Source organism: Carcharhinus amblyrhynchos, chromosome 3, assembly GCF_965287045.1.
Source record: "Carcharhinus amblyrhynchos chromosome 3, sCarAmb.v2.hapA, whole genome shotgun sequence".
In the NCBI taxonomy this organism is placed as follows: Eukaryota; Metazoa; Chordata; class Chondrichthyes; order Carcharhiniformes; family Carcharhinidae; genus Carcharhinus; species Carcharhinus amblyrhynchos.
The window spans coordinates 115,675,423-115,697,324 of NC_137326.1; the positions used below are offsets into that span (position 1 = coordinate 115,675,423).

At 42.0% G+C, this 21,902-nt stretch overlaps 1 protein-coding gene and 1 non-coding gene across 2 annotated transcripts in view; one reads left to right on the forward strand and one right to left on the reverse strand.

Moving 5' to 3' along the window:
- Positions 1 to 21,902, forward strand: part of LOC145341249 (uncharacterized) — a 326,614-nt gene that overhangs the window by 282,139 nt on the left and 22,573 nt on the right. The window contains exons 117-122 of the mRNA XM_080186176.1: positions 2,066 to 2,228; positions 2,905 to 3,003; positions 8,805 to 8,921; positions 12,418 to 12,534; positions 17,635 to 17,751; positions 18,788 to 18,982. Coding sequence (XP_080042302.1) covers positions 2,066 to 2,228; positions 2,905 to 3,003; positions 8,805 to 8,921; positions 12,418 to 12,534; positions 17,635 to 17,751; positions 18,788 to 18,982 — 808 coding nt within the window. The remainder of the gene's footprint in view (positions 1 to 2,065; positions 2,229 to 2,904; positions 3,004 to 8,804; positions 8,922 to 12,417; positions 12,535 to 17,634; positions 17,752 to 18,787; positions 18,983 to 21,902) is intronic.
- On the reverse strand, positions 21,686 to 21,884 carry LOC145341683 (U2 spliceosomal RNA). Its single transcript, XR_013886437.1, has one exon. It is a non-coding gene; the product is annotated as a U2 spliceosomal RNA (small nuclear RNA).

Sequence of the window (21,902 nt, forward strand, 5' to 3'; positions counted from 1 at the left end):
AGCAGTGTGTTCCAGGTTATTACCACTTGCTAAATTTTAAAAATCCTTCCTCACAGCGCCTCTGCATCCCCTACCAAAATCTTAATTTGTTTCCCTCAGTCTTCAACTATCAATCAATGAGATTGATTTCTTTGTCTACCTTATCCAAATCTTGCATAATCTTATACCTGTCATAATCTTGCTCCAAGGAGAACAATGTACTTTCCCTTTAGAGAAATAAAATCCAAAACCCTGCTTAGGCCACACCTGGAATTCTGCAATCAGTTTTGCGCACCACACTATGTGAAGGCTATATTCATCCTTGGAGGCAGCGTAGTTTAGATTTACTAGAATGGTACTTGGATTCCAAGGAATAAGAATTCAGGAGTGATGAAACAAACTAAATGATGTTCAAATTAGAGGATGATTCACTAACAGAAGGAAGATGGTAGGTGGTAATCAGCAGGAAGTTTGCTTTTCCATGTTTGATCTGATGCCTTGAGTCTTCATGAGCTCCATAGTTAATGCTGCAGGTCACGTTTTCTCAATTCTATGTTATTGCCACATCTGGTGAGTCCTTTATGCCGGTGGAATAACACATTCTCATGGATGTTAATGCTAGTGTCTGGGACATTAACGAAAAGGTATGATTCTTCTAGGACTGTCAGGTTGTTGCTTAATTACTGTATGGGGCAGCCCACCAATTTTGGCACAAGTTCCTCCTCGTAGTTATTGACCTGTTAACTGTTCAGGGTTGAAAGAGCCAATTGCGCCTTTATCATTTCAGATGCCCAGATAGATGCCAGGTAGTGTATCCGTCATTTTTCTTCATGTTTTTTGTGGTGGTTTGATGGGCCCTTTGAGAGAGAAATTTAAAGAGACCCACAATGCTGTGCATCTGGAGTCACTGATAAGAAATGTAGATTTCCATCCTAAGAGAATTGTTGCATTGACACAGGGTGGGATTTTTCTCTCACTATGCAACGTGTTTCATGGCGGCAGGAGATAGCCTGCTGTTTGTTGACAGTGGGATCTTATGGTCCGGACATTGTCAATGAGGTTTCCCATTGAATGCACCCCTTGCCATCAGGGAACACGCAGTGGGATGCACCCTGGGCAGAACCATCAGATCCTTCTGGCTTGAACAGCAGCAAGATTTTGGCAATAGGATTTTGTGACAGTCTTTTTGGTCATTATAAGCAATATAATGATAGCTTATATAATACCTATTCTTTCAGATTATTTAATTAACCAAATTTTAATTTTCCTTTGGACGTGGTGGAATTTGAACTCATATTTCTGGATCATTCATTCAGATCTGTGGATTGCTAGACCAGTAACATAATCAATATGCTGCCATACCTTCAAAATCTACTGCAGAGACCTGGGAGGAAAAAAATCACAGTGCTTTGGGTACAGCAAACGTCAAAGATTTGTTTGTAACCTGTATGCATATATTAAACTGCTGTTAGTTACAGAGTTGTTCCATATTCTATAATAGCATACACAAAAGATCTTTACTCCCTATAGCAGTGAAATATTTTATATTGGATGACAAGAAAATTTTAAGCATATTATTTTGGTGCACACGGAGACGCTTCAATGCACTTACATCATTCAGTTGAATCAGGAAAATTAATTTGATTATTTTTGAGCTAAGCTGTACTTTTTTTCCTTTAGCTCTAAAGCGAGTTGCAGATGTGTGTGTAGAATCAGCTCAGGTAGCTTGCATTCTGTTATTCCAGGGATACTGGATATAGAACAACATTGGGCCAGATCTAACTGTTAGAACAGCCCCAGCAGCAGAAGTGCACCATATTTCAGTCATGGGTTATTGCTCAGGAAAACACCTCAAGACGTCTTATCAATTCTGACATCCTTGTTTTTTCTTTACTTCTCGGAAAGGTAGTCACATCCCACCTTAGCATATCTATTCAGTGTTCCTGCGTTGACATGAAATCAGGGTATATTATAACTCAGCACTGAATCAGCAACTTGTGCATTCATATAAGCCTGCACTTTGTTTTATTTAAAAATACTAAACTCAATTTCCTCATGAAAAAAATTGTGTTTTACTTTTCTACAGATAGCTGCTTGTGATTGCACACCTGGATTCACTGGTAGTTACTGTCAAAATGCAATTGATCGCTGTCAGGCTATCAGCTGTTTCCCAGGAGTAAACTGCTCTTCTTCTGAGGGTTGTGGTGCCTGTCCCACTGGATTGACTGGAAATGGCAAACAGTGCTCTGGTAACCAACATTTAATGCTTCTCTTTCAAATATATTAAGCAAAAATGTACATTGGTGAGGCCGTAGCTGGAGTACTGTGTGCAGTTTTGGGTGCCGTACTTACGCAAGGATATTTTGGCCTTGGAGGGAGTGCAGAGGAGGTTTACTAGGCTGATGCCAGAGTTGAGGGGGTTGAGCTATGAGGAGAGGCTGAATAAACTAGGCTTGTACTCGTTAGAGTTTAGAAGAATGAGGGGAGATCTCATTGAGACGTATAAGATGATGAATGGGATGGATAGGATAGAGGTGGAGAGACTCTTCCCGCTCAGAAAGGACAGTAGGACTAGGGGGCACAGCCTCAAAATAAAGGGGGGGGCGGTTTAGAACGGAGTTGAGGAGGAACTTCTTCACTCAAAGGGTGGTGAATCTCTGGAATTCTCTGCCCGTTGAAGTGGTGGAGGCTACCTCGCTAAATATTTTTAAGACGCGGGTTGATGGGTTTTTGATAAGAGAGGGGATTAAGGGTTATGGGAAGAGGGCGGGAATGTGGAGCTGAGCCACAACAGATCAGCCATGATCTTATTGAATGGCGGGGCAGGCTCGAGGGGCCAGATGGCCTACTCCTGCTCCTATTTCTTATGTTTCTTATGTTTCTTATATCTGTTTCTCAGACAATTTCACTCATATTTCCTAACAGATATAGATGAATGTAAAGGTGAGAACTCGTGTTCTCCAAATGCAACATGTACCAATGTTGTGAGAAGTTATACTTGTACCTGCAACTCAGGATTTTCAGGTAAATGCAATGTGAATAACAAGTGATGTAATTACATATATATTTTTTGTATAATTATTGAGATTTCTTAAATAATTGAACCAAATTCAAACTATCATTGGAAAATGGGAAAATCATGCGACAGATCATTAGATCCTTTCGGGTATCCGTTTTCGAACTTGGCAGCAAGCGGTAAAACTTTGCCATTGAGCATATAATCCGGTCCGGTGTAGCGTGTCATATTTACAGTACATACATTCAGAGAACACCAAACCAAGAGGATGAGAGTCCTTGTAGGGAGCCACCTCAAATGCTACAGAACAAGATGAGTAAAATATAAATGAATTGAACAAATAATGGACACATTTGCTTCAAGGTGGGGCTGAGGGCTGATAAAATCCCCTGGGAAACTACAGCCGCAATTCTCCCACCTGCGCTTGCCACTTTTCTGGCAGATCCGGCCAGAAGATGCGCGTCTGCAGCCTTGAATGGGGATTTGTGCATGCGCGGGGAATGCATGCGCATTTCCCAGACCCAGTGAGAAGTCGCCTGCCAGACCATGCTGGAAACTGGCAGGAAGGCAGGTAAATAATTTGAATTTTTAAAAATCTATTTTAAATATGTATATTTGCTAATTATCGGGACCTTTCAGGCCCTGATCGAATCTCCCACCTCGCCAGGAGTACTTCATTCTGGCAGGGTTCAGACTAGCTCGCCACGTTTGGAGAGCTAGCTGGAGACCCCACCGGAATGAAGGGGGAGGGCGCAATCGGGGGCCCCCAGGAAGTTGAGCAGCAGGGGGTTGCACAGGAAGCCTGTGCTTCCTGGCACTGCCCAAGGGGCAAAGTGCCCATGCCCAGGGGGCACCTTGGCACAGGCCATTAGGCTTTGGGCAGTGCCAAGGTGGCGGGGCCAATTGTGGGTGATGCCTGGGGACAATCGGTGGGGGTGGGGGGTCCCGCTGCCTCTCTGCATTGGGATTGGTCTGGGATGGAGGGACGGCAGCAATTGGGGGGGTGACGGGGGCCTGCCTTTGGGCGGTCTGACCCCCGAGGGGAGGTCAGCGGGGAGGGGGGGTGTCAGCAGGTGAGGTCTGCTGGGGGGTGGGGGCCTGGGCATCGGGGCACTCCGGATGCGGGGGCTGGCCCAGGAATCATTGTGGGGGCCGCAATTGGACCATGGGGGGATGGAGGTGTTGCTGGCGGAGCAGCACTGTGGGGATCCCGAGCCGGGCAGCGATTGAGCTGGCCAGCAAACAAGAGTTTGACAGTTTGGGGCCACTGCACATGCGCAGAGTTCCAGAACTGTCAAACTTTGGTGTGAATAGGCCCCACCCCCTGTGTTTTTAATGACATTCAGGATGGGGACCTCCACAGAGTGCAGAGATTCAGGTGAGAAGCTGACCTGTCAGAACTGGCACTATCTTGACCAGTTTTGTTGCCAGTTCAGCACTTTGGTAGAATCGCCCCCTACATCATTGGCAGGTTTCTCATGTTGACATTATCTTCTTGAACTTTTTGCCAGTCTCCAGCTAGAGTTGCAGGAGGCTGAGAGGCCTCAGCCAGAATTTTAGAGAAACTTTGTGTAAGGATGCTATTAACACATTCATAAAGAAATAGCCCATGATGAAGCATGCAGGTGGTTATCTTCATGGGCTTGCATCTATTTTTAAAGTAATAAATGTTAATTTTTAAGTATTTTTAACTCACTATGAAGTTGGTACCTTCTAGAATTAACCATCAAGAGTATCATGTTCATTGTTTGCTAAAATTTCAAAAACATAGGAAAAGTAACAATTTGTGATTAAGGTAAACATTTCAGTACAAAAATCAATGCTCCATTTCTCTTTTAAATGTCAGCAATTGAATGTTTTGAGCTACCACTAGTAAATGTGGCAGTTCATGATGTTCATCCAATACTGCCTGCAGTAACACAGCAGGGAGTGTCAGCTGCAAGCATAACAACAGATTCACAGATAAAACAGTATATCAGCTATTAGATACTTATTTAAATTAAACTTTGCAGCCCAAGATGTAGTCAGTCTTTAAGATATTGCAGTAATTGCCTAAATTGTTGTTTTTTCAGATATCCAAAGTAAACTTTTGTTGACAAACTCCTAGGGCAGGATTTTATCACCTCACTCGGGTGAGATTGTAAAATCCCACCTGAGGTCAACAGAGATCTCAATCCTGCGACCCTCACCCCCCATTCTGAGGTGGGAGAGGCAGTAGAATTCCAACCACAGTCTCCTGTGTCATTGCTCCGAGAGAATCCGATTGGAAGCAAATTAACAATGATAGGAGTGCTGCAGAATGGCCTGAATTATGCACAATGAATGGCAACTATACTGTCAATGTTTAAACTGAGTCTTTATTTCTCTGAAACTGACAGCAACCTCTGGACTCTGCAGATGCAGTTAAATGTATGACTGCTAGGCATTGCATAGTTCTCCTGAGTTTTGCTGTAGAATTACCACAGAGCTCAAACCTTTAGAAATCACAGACTGATCTTTTAAATCACATGTATTGCTATGAAAGCAGTTGGGATTTTTCCAATATTGGCAAAGGCTAATGTCGGGTGGAAAAACCATACACGGCTGTTGATGGTAACAGTGACTTTTCCACCATATAGTCCAGTGTTTCGAAACAAAAACCTGCTACGCAGAATTCTCCCATTCTAAGACTAAGTGCTTCCGCTAAAGGGGAAATAGGAAGGCCCTGTGCTGGCAGCATCGGCCAGGTGGGATTCACCTACCTGATGGATGTAAATTCATACATTCGGTGAAACATGCCAGCTCTGATCACCTCGCTCACAGACAGATTACCCTCCTCCCAATACTGAAATGGTGCCCCCTTCCAGCTGATTTGATAGATTTTGATTGTCAGCTTATTTCACTGCACTGTGAAATTGAACGAGATCAAAGGTTTTCAATGGAGTGGAACGGGTTGCAAAAGATTTCAGCTTTCTAGGATTTCAAGTAAAAGCAGCTGTGCGTATAGAATGCGGCTGAGTGAACAGCTGTGGAGAAGGGAAGCATCTCTCTCCCTACAACCCCAACCCACCCATCCCCAATCTACCAGGGGACTTCAAAGGGATCTGCTCACACCTGGAGTATCTGAGAGGGAGAAAGGAAAATCCCTGATACAGAATGGAATGCTGCTGTGACTTAAAATCCTGCCAGGTGACAGGCCACTTCAAATTTTTCACAGATGACAGTTCCAGATAATGCTCCCATTGTAGCCTGGTTGTGGCAGAGGGACAAATGGCCACTGGACTTAATACACTTGGGGTTCAACATGCCAGGTCCATGTTGGTCATTACCAGCACCAAAGCCCACCCAGTGCATTTCCCGCCAGAGAGCTGCATAACGGCAGGGTGGCTGCTGAACGGGTCATCTAATCTACTAATTGTATTACATTTAGCAGGATGGCACAATCTTGGGTCTCAGCTGGTCTGGGCAGGAATCCAGTCGGTGCCAGTGGGACAGGTCCAGTGAATCCCGATTACCTTCACTCTTGGTGGGAATCCCAATTTTTGTCAGATGCCCCATTCAGTGCAGCATAGGATATCTGAAAGAGACTAAGTTGTGCATGACCACCATAAGAAATTTTGAGTTATTGTGTAGGCACACACCTGTGCAGCATAGAGGGCCATTGCTGTCATGTGCTAAAAGAATGATTATTTATTTGTGGAATTGCCAAATTTCTCCATCACAATAATAAATTCTATGTTACATTTTTAAGTATCAACTTATTGTTAATATTTGGTTTCTACCTTAATCCAATGTGCAGATCCCACAGAGAGATTCCCTCTCTGTAAAATGTAATTAAAAGTTAAGGTTGATTAGCGTTCTATCCCTCTGGTTTTGTGTCTGTGAGAATACTGTTGTGTGATTGGCCACTTATTCATTTGATGACATTACTATTGACGAAGGCCTGGCAATCTCCTTGAAAGGACACAAGATTCAAAGCAACTTTGGGAAAGGGGAAAGTCATGCCACATACTACATTCCATCCTATGGACAGCTGTGATTGAGGTCAGCAATGAACAATGTCATTTCTCCATTTAGCAAAAAATCTGGTCCATTGTAACAAATGGTGACCCTGGATTTTCCTATTTGGTTTTAGGTGGGGAAACTGGCAAAACCTCCTTAGAAGCTGCATTAATGTCAAGTTTCTGATATTTATATTATCTCCTTGTATGTTCCAACAACGTCCCACCAGGAGATGGGGAAAACCAATGCACAGTTTCAGGGCCAATTAGTGTAAGGTCATTATTAACATACACCTACATAAATGACCGATGATGATGCTTGTGAAGCATTTACCGTGACACTTTGCATCCACTTTTATATTGCACAGCATCAACTTTTCAACAAGTATTTGTTATCTTTTAGCATAGTTCCTCGAAAATCACATATTATTAATGTTAGGAATGTCACAGATTGTAAGGCAACAGTGACCCTGAATATTCTGAGGAGCTGGAGTGCAATTCCAATCAGATGGGTTTGCAGTGGACCAGCAGATTCAGGGCCCAGACCTGCTGGATCTTAGCTCCAAAGAAAAACAAAGTAAATCTCCAAGGACGGGGGAGAAGTTTCCTCCCATATGTTTCCCAATTGGTTAACTTGGTCGTTCTTTGTTCAAGTATTAATTAGCATGACCTAACAGTGCCTAACATCCTATTATTCACTTAGAAATATTCCCCCCAATGCAATTCCTATCCAGTACCCCAAGTTCTGACTCTACGCCAACTCCCCAACCTAACTGCTCCCATATGTCAGAGGTCCAACTGTCCATACCCACCTGGGTCTGACCACTCCTACGTCCCCCACTTCCTATTGTTTTATTCAAATGTCCAACATAAACTTTGTTAATGAACAGATTGCTCTCCTGTGGCATTGCTTTTAGAGAATGAGCTTACAAGCAAATTAACAATGACCAGAGTGCTATAGAATAACCTACATTTAATGGCAAGAAAACTGTCAGTGTTCGATCATGTAATTGTTTCTGTAAAGCAGACAGCAATATCCAGACCTTGCAGATGCAGAGTCAAACATGGGATTCCAGATGTTGCTACTAGGCATTCATTAATTCTCTGCGGCGTTGTTTGGTGAAATACCCACAGAGTTTGAACCATTAGAAATCAAAAGCTGACCATTAAAGCCATAAGTCTTGCTGTAACAAACTTGAAAAAAGTTAGAATCTGAAGACTTAGGACTTGAAACATTAACGCTGTTTCCTTACCTGCAGATAATGCCAAATCTGCTGAATTATTTAGTTTTTTTGGCTTGTGAAAAAATTAGACATTGTTGAATTAAATTTTGCCATTGCCTTGAAAATCCAGTCCAATGTAAAAAAGGGTGACTCTCAAATTCCTCAATTGGTTTTGCTCAGGAGTGAAAGGTTGGGGAAACTGACAAAACCCCAGAGAAATTGCATTCATGGCAGGTTTCTAACTTTTACATCATCTTCTCTATTTCTAACTGTATTCTGTCAGAGTTGAGGTAGGTTGAGAAAACTAGGGCAGAATTTCAGGGTCATTTAATGTAAAGATACACACCTAAAGTATTGGTCCAGGATGATGAATACTAATTGCTTACCTTTAAAGTTTACATCTACTTCACAGTGGACAAATGCTCATTTCCAAGGCATTTTTTTAACGCTATGTGATTGCTCACATTTATGAATGAACCAGCAAGAGCATTATGTTTATTGAGGGGTAATGTTGCTGATATTTAAAGAACATTAGAGTCAGAATTTATGATTACTGTAAACATTTCAATCTGAAAATCCAATATTCCAATTCTCTTCCAATTCCAGGCAATGGAACATTCTGCACTGCCATTGATGCATGTAACAATTCATCATGTTCACCCAATGCTACCTGTCAAAACATTGCAGGGTCTTTCAGCTGCACATGTAAACAAGGATTCTCAGGTAAAACAATAAGCAATCCAAACAGCTATAGTATGCTCCTTCAAATGGAACTTTCATATTGATGTTCAGCTAGTCGCTAGATGTAGCTACTTTGAAATATATTGCAGTTATTGCTTGATTTTTTTCTTTTCACAGATGTACAGCATCAAATTGTTAAGCAAATATTTATCATAGTCTAGAATTGCTCCGAGAAAAACAGATGACAAGTATATTATTAATGTTCGGAACATCACAGGTTTTAAGATTATTCTGAAGAACGAGAGTGTGATCCCAGTTAAATTGGTTGTCGCACAGACTCAGACGTGCTGGACCTCTGATCCAAACAGAAACAAAGGGAATTTCCATGGGGAAGGAAAAGGCTTATTCCATTGATTTCCTGACTGCTTAACGTGGTTGTTCTTCACTTGAGTGCTAACCAGCATGACTTAACTGTACCTGACATCCTACTATTCAGTTAGAAATATACGCCCCAAGTGCAATTCCATTCCATTCCCACAAGATCTGACTCTACGCCAAGCCCCAACTCTAACTACCCCCATACATTAGGCATCCAACTTCTCACACCCACCCCTCCATTGAGTCTGACCATTCCTATGGCATGTGGCAAACCCCAACCCCTCCTATCTCCTGTTGGTTTTTTAGATGTCCAACATGAACTTTGTTAACAAATAAATTACTCTCCTGTCACTTTGCTCTTGGAGAATGAATTTGCAAGCAAGTTAACAATGACAGGAGTGCCATAGAATAACCTACATTTAATGGCAAAAAAACTATCAGTGTTTGGTCATATAATTGTTTCTGTAAAGCAAAGAGCAATATCCAGACCTTACAGATGCTGCCAGGTGTTCATTAATTCTCTGTGGCGTTGTTTGGTGACGTAACCAGTGTTCAAACCATTAGAAACTATTCAAACTATTAGAAACGAAAAACTGACTTTTAAAGCCATACAAACTTGAAAAAAATTAGAATCTGAAGAAGTCACGTAGACTTGAAACATTAACCCTATTTCTTTCTCTGCAGATGTTGCCAGAGTTATTTGCAGCATTTTTTTTTGCTCTTGAAAAAAATTAGACATTGTTGAATGAGATGCAACTGCATTTTTAACACTGTACAAAACTTATCATTTCTGCTGAATAACTCCCTCATAATCCAACTTTTGCTGTTGGAGTGTGAGAATAAAATATTTGTTGTGCCCGCCACACAGTCTGTTTTAACCCTTATACAATGGACAAAGAATTGCAATTAGACTTCTGTCAGTACAACCAATATTTATTTAAAACACACAATCAATAATCACCCACCCAATTAACAATATGTTATCCTTCAGAAAATACTAAAGTTCAAGTCCAATACTAGCCCTTGACTTATCTTTGCATGACTGGCAAGTACCCACGCAGATATTGGCCTTTCTCGTGAGCTGGTCTCGGTAGCCCTCTGCGTAGTCTGGTCCTTTGATCTGATCTGGCACTCTGGCTTTGGTCTTCCTTTCTTCTCGGGTATGGTGGCTCTCCTCATGCTGGTCGTTGCTGGCGATGGTCACTGTTGTTGTAGCTCGTTCGTGGGGTCAGAAAAAAAGAGAGTCTAGCATCCTTCATACCCTGTTGGATTTCGCACTCCTCTTGGCTGTTGCCAATCACTCCGTCAGGATTTGATCACCCTGATCGATAAAGTCTAGTTAGATGCTGCCACACCAACCTCTGGGTGTGTCCCCACCAGCCATGTCTGTAGGTGCTGGGGGCATGTAGGTTACACACTTCGCCCCCCCGAATAAGGTGTTATGGCGCCCCTATGTCTGGTAAACAACCCAGTTTGACCAAAATGTCCATTTTGTCCTGGAGATGGCCCATATACTGTATTCAGTCACCTGAGTTGCAGCCTATTTATCTCTGTCTTTTAGGCTGCAGCCTACTGTTTTAGTTCTTGCCCAATTGTCCCAGAGTGCTTTACAAATCGCCATTTTAGATGGCCCGTTTGGCCACATTTTGGAGTGAATTTTTCCATTAATTTTTGTAGCATAGCCATGGGCATATGGGGAAAAAGGTTCCAAGTTCTGCATGGCCGGTGCCGGATGTTTGGTTGCTATGCAGGCACACAACTGTGAAAATGATATATTTGTGGAATTGCCAAATTTCTCGATTATGATAAGAAATTCCATATTGTTTTTAAATTCTTCCATCTTAATCCCTTGTGACTCCCTTCTGCTGATATCCATGAAACCATTGTCAATTGTCAGAAAAACCCATCTAGTTCACTAATGTACTTTTAGGAAGGAAATCTGCCATCCTTGCCTGGTCTGAAATATATGTGATTCTAGAGCCACAGCAATGTGGTTGACTCTTAACCACCCTCGGGCAACTAGGTATGGGCAATAAATGCTGGCCAGCCAAGCTCCCCCAGTACAACGAATGAATAAAAAAAGAGGACCCAATAATTTTATTCAGTATCTTTAAAATTTAATTAAAAGTAAAGGTCAATTACTGCATTTTGCTCACTGGATTTGTATCTGTGGGAATCCTGTTATGTTTATCGAGGGGTAATGTTGCTGATATTTAAAGAACATTAGAGTCAGAATTTATGATTACTGTAAGCATTTCAATCTGAAAATCCAATATTCCAATGTGATTGGTTGCTTATCTGTTCAATGATGTGGAGATGCCGATGTTGGACTGGAGTAAACAAAGTAAGAAGTCTCTCAACACCAGGTTAAAGTCCAACAGGTTTATTTCGTATCAAAATCCACTAGCTTTCGAAGTGCTGCTCCTTCATCAGGTAAGTATCTGACAAAGGAGCAGCGCTCCGAAAGCTAGTGGATTTTGCTACCAAATAAACCTGTTGGACTTTAACCTGGTGTTGTGAGACTTTTTATCTGTTCAATAACAGTACTATTGCTGAAGGCCCGGAAGTCTCACGATTGGGCATCAGACTAAAAGCAACATTGGGAAAGGAGAAAATCACACCACATACCTTACTCCATCCTGTGGGCTATCACATCTGAGGTCTCTGGCGAACAATTAAATTTTGCCATTGGCTAGAAAATCCAATACAATATAAGGAATGGTGACTGAAAATCCTCAAATAGTTTTGCCCAGCAACAAAAGGTTGGGGAAAGTGGCAACACCTCAGAGAAATTGCATTCGTGGCAGGTTTGTAACTTCTACATCATCTGATAGTAGCATTCCAGAATTGGGGTAGACGGAGAAAATTAGTGCAGAATTTCAGGGTCATTTAGTGTAGAGACATACACCTGATGTCAGAATGATGAATACTAATTGCTTACCTTTAAAGTTTACATCTACTTCACAGTGGACAAATGATCATTTCCAAAGTTTTTTTGAACTCTATGTGATTGCTCACATTTATGAATGAACCAGCAAGAGCATTATGTTTATTGAGGGGTAATGTTGCTGATATTTAAAGAACATTAGAGTCAGAATTTATGATTACTGTAAACATTTCAATCTGAAAATCCAATATTCCAATTCTCTTCCAATTCCAGGCAATGGAACATTCTGCACTGCCATTGATGCATGTAACAATTCATCATGTTCACCCAATGCTACCTGTCAAAACATTGCAGGGTCTTTCAGCTGCACATGTAAACAAGGATTCTCAGGTAAAACAATAAGCAATCCAAACAGCTATAGTATGCTCCTTCAAATGGAACTTTCATATTGATGTTAAGCTAGTCACTAGATGTAGCTACTTTGAAATATATTGCAGTTATTGCTTGATTTTTTTCTTTTCACAGATGTACAGCATCAAATTGTTAACCAAATATTTATCATAGTCTAGAATTGCTCCGAGAAAAACAGATGACAAGTATATTATTAATGTTCGGAACATCACAGGTTTTAAGATTATTCTGAAGAACGAGAGTGTGATCCCAGTTAAATTGGTTGTCGCACAGACTCAGACGTGCTGGACCTCTGATCCAAACAGAAACAAAGGGAATTTCCATGGGGAAGGAAAAGGCTTATTCCATTGATTTCCTGACTGCTTAACGTGGTTGTTCTTCACTTGAGTGCTAACCAGCATGACTTAACTGTACCTGACATCCTACTATTCAGTTAGAAATATACGCCCCAAATGCAATTCCATTCCATTCCCACAAGATCTGACTCTACGCCAAGCCCCAACTCTAACTACCCCCATACATTAGGCATCCAACTTCTCACACCCACCCCTCCATTGAGTCTGACCATTCCTATGGCATGTGGCAAACCCCAACCCCTCCTATCTCCTGTTGGTTTTTTAGATGTCCAACATGAACTTTGTTAACAAATAAATTACTCTCCTGTCACTTTGCTCTTGGAGAATGAATTTGCAAGCAAGTTAACAATGACAGGAGTGCCATAGAATAACCTACATTTAATGGCAAAAAAACTATCAGTGTTTGGTCATATAATTGTTTCTGTAAAGCAAAGAGCAATATCCAGACCTTACAGATGCTGCCAGGTGTTCATTAATTCTCTGTGGCGTTATTTGGTGACGTAACCAGTGTTCAAACCATTAGAAACCATTCAAACTATTAGAAACGAAAAACTGACTTTTAAAGCCATACAAACTTGAAAAAAATTAGAATCTGAAGAAGTCACGTAGACTTGAAACATTAACCCTATTTCTTTCTCTGCAGATGTTGCCAGAGTTATTTGCAGCATTTTTTTTTGCTCTTGAAAAAAATTAGACATTGTTGAATGAGATGCAACTGCATTTTTAACACTGTACAAAACTTATCATTTCTGCTGAATAACTCCCTCATAATCCAACTTTTGCTGTTGGAGTGTGAGAATAAAATATTTGTTGTGCCCGCCACACAGTCTGTTTTAACCCTTATACAATGGACAAAGAATTGCAATTAGACTTCTGTCAGTACAACCAATATTTATTTAAAACACACAATCAATAATCACCCACCCAATTAACAATATGTTATCCTTCAGAAAATACTAAAGTTCAAGTCCAATACTAGCCCTTGACTTATCTTTGCATGACTGGCAAGTACCCACGCAGATATTGGCCTTTCTCGTGAGCTGGTCTCGGTAGCCCTCTGCGTAGTCTGGTCCTTTGATCTGATCTGGCACTCTGGCTTTGGTCCTCCTTTCTTCTCGGGTATGGTGGCTCTCCTCATGCTGGTCGTTGCTGGCGATGGTCACTGTTGTTGTAGCTCGTTCGTGGGGTCAGAAAAAAAGAGTCTAGCATCCTTCATACCCTGTTGGATTTCGCACTCCTTTTGGCTGTTGCCAATCACTCCGTCAGGATTTGATCACCCTGATCGATAAAGTCTAGTTAGATGCTGCCACACCAACCTCTGGGTGTGTCCCCACCAGCCATGTCTGTAGGTGCTTGGGGGCATGTAGGTTACACACTTCGCCCCCCGAATAAGGTGTTATGGCGCCCCTATGTCTGGTAAACAACCCAGTTTGACCAGAATGTCCGTTTTGTCCTGGAGATGGCCCATATACTGTATTCAGTCACCTGAGTTGCAGCCTATTTATCTCTGTCTTTTAGGCTGCAGCCTACTGTTTTAGTTCTTGCCCAATTGTCCCAGAGTGCTTTACAAATGTGTCTAGGGCAGTGGATAGAGGAGAGCCGGTGGATGTGGTCTTTCTGGATTTTCAGAAGGCGTTTGACAAGGTACCTCACAAGAGGTTATTGCAGAAGGTCAGGGGACATGGAGTTGGGGGTAGGGTGTTAGCGTGGATAGAGGATTGGTTGTCAAATAGGAGGCAGAGAGTGGGGGTCAATGGGTGCTATTCGGATTGGCGGTTGGTGACTAGTGGGGTGCCCTAGGGGTCGGTGCTGGGGCCTCAGCTATTTACCATTTATATAGATGATCTGGAGGAGGGAACCGAGTGTAGGGTGTCGAAATTTGCTGATGACACCAAGATTGGGGGAAAGGCAAATTGTGCGGAGGGTGTGGAGAGTCTACAGAAGGATCTAGATAGGCTGGGCGAATGGGCCAGGAAATGGCAAATGGAATTTAATGTTGGCAAGTGTGAGGTGGTCCACTTTGGTAGGAAGAATGGTAGGAAGGACTATTACGTGGCGAAAAACTGCAGCAGGCGACGGTGCAGAGGGACCTCGGGGTCCTTGTGCATGAGTCGCAAAAACCCAGCTTGCAGGTGCAGCAGGTGGTCAGGAAGGCGAATGGGATGCTGGCCTTCATAGCGAGGGGGATTGAATATAAAAGTAGGGAGGTCTTGCTGCAGCTGTATAGGGCATTGGTGAGGCCGCAGCTGGAGTACTGTGTGCAGTTTTGGGCGCCGCACCTGCGCAAGGATATTTTGGCCCTGGAGGGAGTGCAGAGGAGGTTTACTAGGCTGATACCGGAGTTGAGGGGATTGAGCTATGAGGAGAGGCTGAATAAACTAGGCTTGTACTCGTTAGAGTTTAGAAGAATGAGGGGAGATCTCATTGAGACGTATAAGATGATGAATGGGATGGATAGGATAGAGGTGGAGAGACTCTTCCCGCTCAAAAAAGACAGTAGGACTAGGGGGCACAGCCTCAAGATAAAGGGGAGGCGGTTTAGAACGGAGTTGAGGAGGAACTTCTTCACTCAAAGGGTGGTGAATCTCTGGAATTCTCTGCCCGTTGAAGTGGTGGAGGCTGCCTCGCTAAATATTTTTAAGAAGCGGGTTGATGGGTTCTTGATAGGAGAGGGGATTAAGGGTTATGGGGAGAGGGCGGGAAAGTGGAACTGAGCCACAACAGATCAGCCATGATCTTATTGAATGGCGGGGCAGGCTCGAAGGGCTAGATGGCCTACTCCTGCTCCTATTTCTTATGTTCTTATGTTCCTTCATACCCTGTTGGATTTCGCACTCCTTTTGGCTGTTGCCAATCACTCTGTCAGGATTTGATCACCCTGATCGATAAAGTCTAGTTAGATGCTGCCATACCAATCTCTGGTTGTGTCCCCACCAGCCATGTCTGTAGGTGCTGGGGGCATGTAGGTTACACACTTCCTCCCCGCCCCCCCGAATAAGGTGTTATGGCGCCCCTATGTCTGGTAAACAACCCAGTTTGACCAGAATGTCCGTTTTGTCCTGGAGATGGCCCATATACTGTATTCAGTCACCTGAGTTGCAGCCTATTTATCTCTGTCTTTTAGGCTGCAGCCTACTGTTTTAGTTCTTGCCCAATTGTCCCAGAGTGCTTTACAAATCGCCATTTTAGATGGCCCGTTTGGCCACATTTTGGAGTGAATTATTCCATTAATTTTTGTAGCATAGCCATGGGCATATGGGGAAAAAGGTTCCAAGTTCTGCATGGCCGGTGCCGGATGTTTGGTTGCTATGCAGGCACACAACTGTGAAAATGATATATTTGTGGAATTGCCAAATTTCTCGATTATGATAAGAAATTCCATATTGTTTTTAAATTCTTCCATCTTAATCCCTTGTGACTCCCTTCTGCTGATACCCATGAAACCATTGTCAATTGTCAGAAAAACCCATCCAGTTCACTAATGTACTTTTAGGAAGGAAATCTGCCATCCTTGCCTGGTCTGAAATATATGTGATTCTAGAGCCACAGCAATGTGGTTGACTCTTAACCACCCTCGGGCAACTAGGTATGGGCAATAAATGCTGGCCAGCCAAGCTCCCCCAGTACAACGAATGAATAAAAAAAGAGGACCCAATAATTTTATTCAGTATCTTTAAAATTTAATTAAAAGTAAAGGTCAATTACTGCTTTTTGCTCACTGGATTTGTATCTGTGGGAATCCTGTTATGTTTATCGAGGGGTAATGTTGCTGATATTTAAAGAACATTAGAGTCAGAATTTATGATTACTGTAAGCATTTCAATCTGAAAATCCAATATTCCAATGTGATTGGTTGCTTATCTGTTCAATGATGTGGAGATGCCGATGTTGGACTGGAGTAAACAAAGTAAGAAGTCTCTCAACACCAGGTTAAAGTCCAACAGGTTTATTTCGTATCAAAATCCACTAGCTTTCGAAGTGCTGCTCCTTCATCAGGTAAGTATCTGACAAAGGAGCAGCACTCCGAAAGCTAGTGGATTTTGCTACCAAATAAACCTGTTGGACTTTAACCTGGTGTTGTGAGGCTTTTTATCTGTTCAATAACAGTACTATTGCTGAAGGCCCGGAAGTCTCACGATTGGGCATCAGACTAAAAGCAACATTGGGAAAGGAGAAAATCACACCACATACCTTACTCCATCCTGTGGGCTATCACATCTGAGGTCTCTGGCGAACAATTAAATTTTGCCATTGGCTAGAAAATCCAATACAATATAAGGAATGGTGACTGAAAATCCTCAAATAGTTTTGCCCAGCAACAAAAGGTTGGGGAAAGTGGCAACACCTCAGAGAAATTGCATTCGTGGCAGGTTTGTAACTTCTATATCATCTGATAGTAGCATTCCAGAATTGGGGTAGACGGAGAAAATTAGTGCAGAATTTCAGGGTCATTTAGTGTAGAGACACACACCTGATGTCAGAATGATGAATACTAATTGCTTACCTTTAAAGTTTGCATCTAATTCACAGTGGACAAATGATCATTTCCAAAGTTTTTTTGAACTCTATGTGATTGCTCACATTTATGAATGAACCAGCAAGAGCATTATGTTTATTGAGGGGTAATGTTGCTGATATTTAAAGAACATTAGAGTCAGAATTTATGATTACTGTAAACATTTCAATCTGAAAATCCAATATTCCAATTCTCTTCCAATTCCAGGCAATGGAACATTCTGCACTGCCATTGATGCATGTAACAATTCATCATGTTCACCCAATGCTACCTGTCAAAACATTGCAGGGTCTTTCAGCTGCACATGTAAACAAGGATTCTCAGGTAAAACAATAAGCAATCCAAACAGCTATAGTATGCTCCTTCAAATGGAACTTTCATATTGATGTTAAGCCAGTCGCCAGATGTAGCCAATTTGAAATATATTGCAGTTATTGCTTGACTTTTTTCTTTTCACAGATACACAGCATCAACTTGTTAACTAAATATTTATTATACTTTAGCACTGCTCCTAGAAAATCAGATGACAAGCATATTATTAATGTTAGGAATATCACGGATTTTAAGAGCATTCCGAAGAGCTAGAGTGTGATCCCAGTTCAATTGGTTGTCACACAAACCCAGACGTGCTGGATCTCTAATCATAATAGAAACAAAGGGAATTTCCATGGGGAGGAAAAAGGTTTGCCCCCCAGATTTCCTGACTGCTTAACGTAGTTGTTCTTCACTCAAGTGCTAACCAGCATGACTTAACAGTACCTAACAGCCTACTATTCAGTTAGATAGAAAGGGCACTGTCAGCTGGAGAGGTTATAACAATGGTCAATCAAGTCAATTGGAAATGTTACACAATATAGCAAAAACTCATTCCAATGTTGGTTAATGCGAGTTAATAAAACAGCATGATGATTTCACTCAGCTCCAGTATTTATTTATTCTGGACTGTGTACTTCTGGTGCTGACATTGTGTCATACTGATGCTGAATAGCTTTGCTGTCCTCAAAATAGGGCTGTTGACACATATGTTCCTCCTTGACTGAAACACACTGAGAACAATTTGGATGAAACTTTCGCACCCTGCCCGCCATGTGAATCGTAGCCGGCAGGGCAGGTCCATTGACCTCGGGTAGGATTTTCTGGTTCCTGGGTGAGAGCGGATGGAATATCCCGCATGTTATATCATCCTAACAAAGTGCTATAAGTTTCAAACTGAAGAAACTTAGTCAAGTGTATATTTATGTAAAAGAAAAAGTAATGAATCAGTTAAATAAACATTATTTTACAATACATATCTGCATGTCTTTAAAATATTCATGTTATCATATTCATTTTATTGATTCTTTGAACTATTTTACTTTAGGAAACGGCATAACCTGCTTTCAGTTGCCTGACTTATGTGACCCTTCCAAATGCTCTTCCTCATTCTGCAATAATGGAGGAACGTGTTTTCTCAACCATACCAGTGGCTGCAAACCATTCTGCCTGTGTCCAGAACAGTACAAAGGCGACCAGTGCACAGAGGCAGGATCAGGGTTCATTGCACAACCTGTGTCAAGTATGTTAAAATATCTGATGCACCATAACTTTAGACAAAAGATTGTAAGTTCCTCCCATAATGATTAATACTTCAAAACACATAAGGACCCTATTATAGAAAGGATATTATTAAACTAGAAAGAGTGCAGAAAAGATTCACTAGGATGCTCCTGGGATTTGATGGTTTGAGTTATAAGGAGGACTTTTTTCTCTGGAGCATGGGAGACTGAGGAGTGACCTTTTAGAGGTCTATAAAATAATGAAGGACATAGATAAGGTCAATATCTTCTCCCAAGGGCAGGGGACTCTAAAGTTAGAGGGCATAGATTTAAGGTGAGAGGGGCGAAATCAAAAGTGTCCAGAGGGGTAATTTTTTCACAGAGGGTGGTGAATGTCTGGAACAAGCTGCCAGAGGTAGTAGTAGAGGTGAGTACAATTTTGTCTTTTAAAAAGCATTTAGATAGTTACATGGATAAGGTGGGTATGGAGGGATATGAGCCTAATGCAATCAATTGGAATTCGCTTAGGGGTTTAAGAAAAAGGTGGCATACACAAGTTGCGCCAAAGGGCCTGTTTCCATGCTGTAAACCTCAATGAACATAGAACATAGAACAGTACAGCACAGTACAGGCCCTTTGGCCCTCAGTGTTGTGCCTAGCTATGTCAAACCCAAGATCAAACTATCGCATTCCCTTTCATTCTCGTGTGTTCCATGTGCCTATCCAATAACTGCTTGAAAGTTCCTAAAGTGTCCGACTCCAATATCACAGCAGGCAGTGCATTCCACACCCCAGCCACTCTCTGAGTAAAGAATCTATCTCGGATATCCCTCCTATATCTCCCACCATGAACCTTATAGTTATGCCTTCTAGTAACAGCTACATCCACCTGAGGAAATAGTCTCTGAACATCCACTCTATCTATTCCCCTCATCATTTTCTATTAAGTCACCTCTCATCCTCCTCTGCTGTAAAGAGAAAAGCCCCAGCTCCCTTAACCTTTCCTCATAAGACGTACCCTCCAAACCAGGCAGCATCCTAGTAAATCTCCTCTGCACTCTCTCCAATGCTTTCACATCCTTCTTACAGTGAGGTGACCAGAACTGCACAAAATATTCCAAATGTGGTCTCACCAAGGTCCTGTATAGTTGCAGCATAACCCCATGACTCTTAAACTCAAACCCCCTATTAATAAACGCTAACACACTATAAGCTTTCTTCACGGCTCTATCCACTTGAGTGGCAACCTTCAGAAATCTGTGGATATGAACCCCAAAATCTCTCTGTTTCTCCACATTCCTCAGAACCCTACCGTTGACCCTGTAATCCACATTCAAGTTTGTCTTACCAAAATGAATCACCTCGCACTTATCAGGGTTAAACTCCATCTGCCACTTTTCAGCCCAGCTCTGCATCCTATCAATGTTTCTCTGCAGCCTACAAGAGTCCTCTATCTCATCCACTACTCCACCAATCTTGGTGTCATCAGCAAATTTACTAACCCACCCTTCAGCCCCCTCTTCCAAGTTATTGATAAAAATCACAAATAGCAGAGGATCCAGCACTGATCCCTGTGTACACTGCTGGTAACTGACCTCCAGCCTGAAAACTTTCCCTCCACCACCACCCTCTGTCTTCTATGAGATAGCCAGTTACTTATCCAATCGGCCAAATTTCTTTCTATCCCACACCTCCTTATTTTCATCATGAGCCCACCATGGGGAACCTTATCAAACGCCTTACTAAAATCCATGTACACAACATCAACTGCTGTACCTTCATCTGCACACTTAGTTACCTCCTCAAAGAATTCAATCAAATTTCTGAGGCAAGACTTACCCCTCACAAATCTGTGCTGACTACCCCGGATTAAGCTGCATCTTTCCAAATGGTCTTAAATCCTGTCCCTCAAGACCCTTTCCATTAACTTACTGACCACCAAAGTAAAACTAACTTGCCTATAATTACCAGGGTCATTCCTATTTCCTTTCTTGAAGAGAAGAACAACATTCACCACTCTCCAGTCCTCTGGCAAATCCCTGTGGACTGTGAGGACCCAAGGATCAAAGCTAAAGGCTCTGCAATCTCATCTCTCGCCTCCCAAAGTATCCTAGGATGTATCCCATCTAGCCCAAGGGACTTATCGACCCTCCGGTTTTTCAAAATTGCTAATATATCTTCCCTCAGAACTTCTACATCCTCCATCCTATCAGCCTGTATCACACTCATCCTCAAAAACATGGCCCCTCTCCTTAGTGAATACTGAAGAAAAGTATTCATTCAATGCTTCACCTTTTTCTTCTGAGTCCATGCAGAAGTTCCCACTACTATCCTTGACTGGCCCTAACCTCACCCTAGTCATTCTTTTATGATTCTATGACCATTCTAATTATTTTAAAATATGAGTCAGATATTTGACTTTTGCTGAAATAGGAGATAGTTATAAAATTCAACTGAAAATAGAAAGAAGAAATTGCCCTTATAAAACATATTTTACATATTTAAATGCCTGTGGTAGTTTCACAGCAAATTAATTATATTTGAAATGCAGTCGTTCTTGTTTCAAAGGCAGAAACTATAGTCAGCACGGTCCTACAAACAGCAAATGAGAGTAATTGTTTTTATTCCAATTCAATCCAATCAAGTCCAGTTCAGAGTGTCAACAAGTTGAGACATTTCCGATCCAAGCTGACAAGACAGGGCTCTCACCTCCTGTCTTGGGCTTGATCTACATGATCCAAGCTGATTGGAGTAGGCACAGCTCCTCCTCCAAGGCTTGATCTCATTTGCATCTTAGCCAAAAGGCCAAGATACCACTTTGAAAAATTGCTCCAAGTTAAGCTAAAATGTAACCTAATGACATCAACCAAGAACAGCATATCAATACTACACTTGATCTTAGCCAGAAGGCCGAGAAATGATAGCATCCAGAAATTCCAC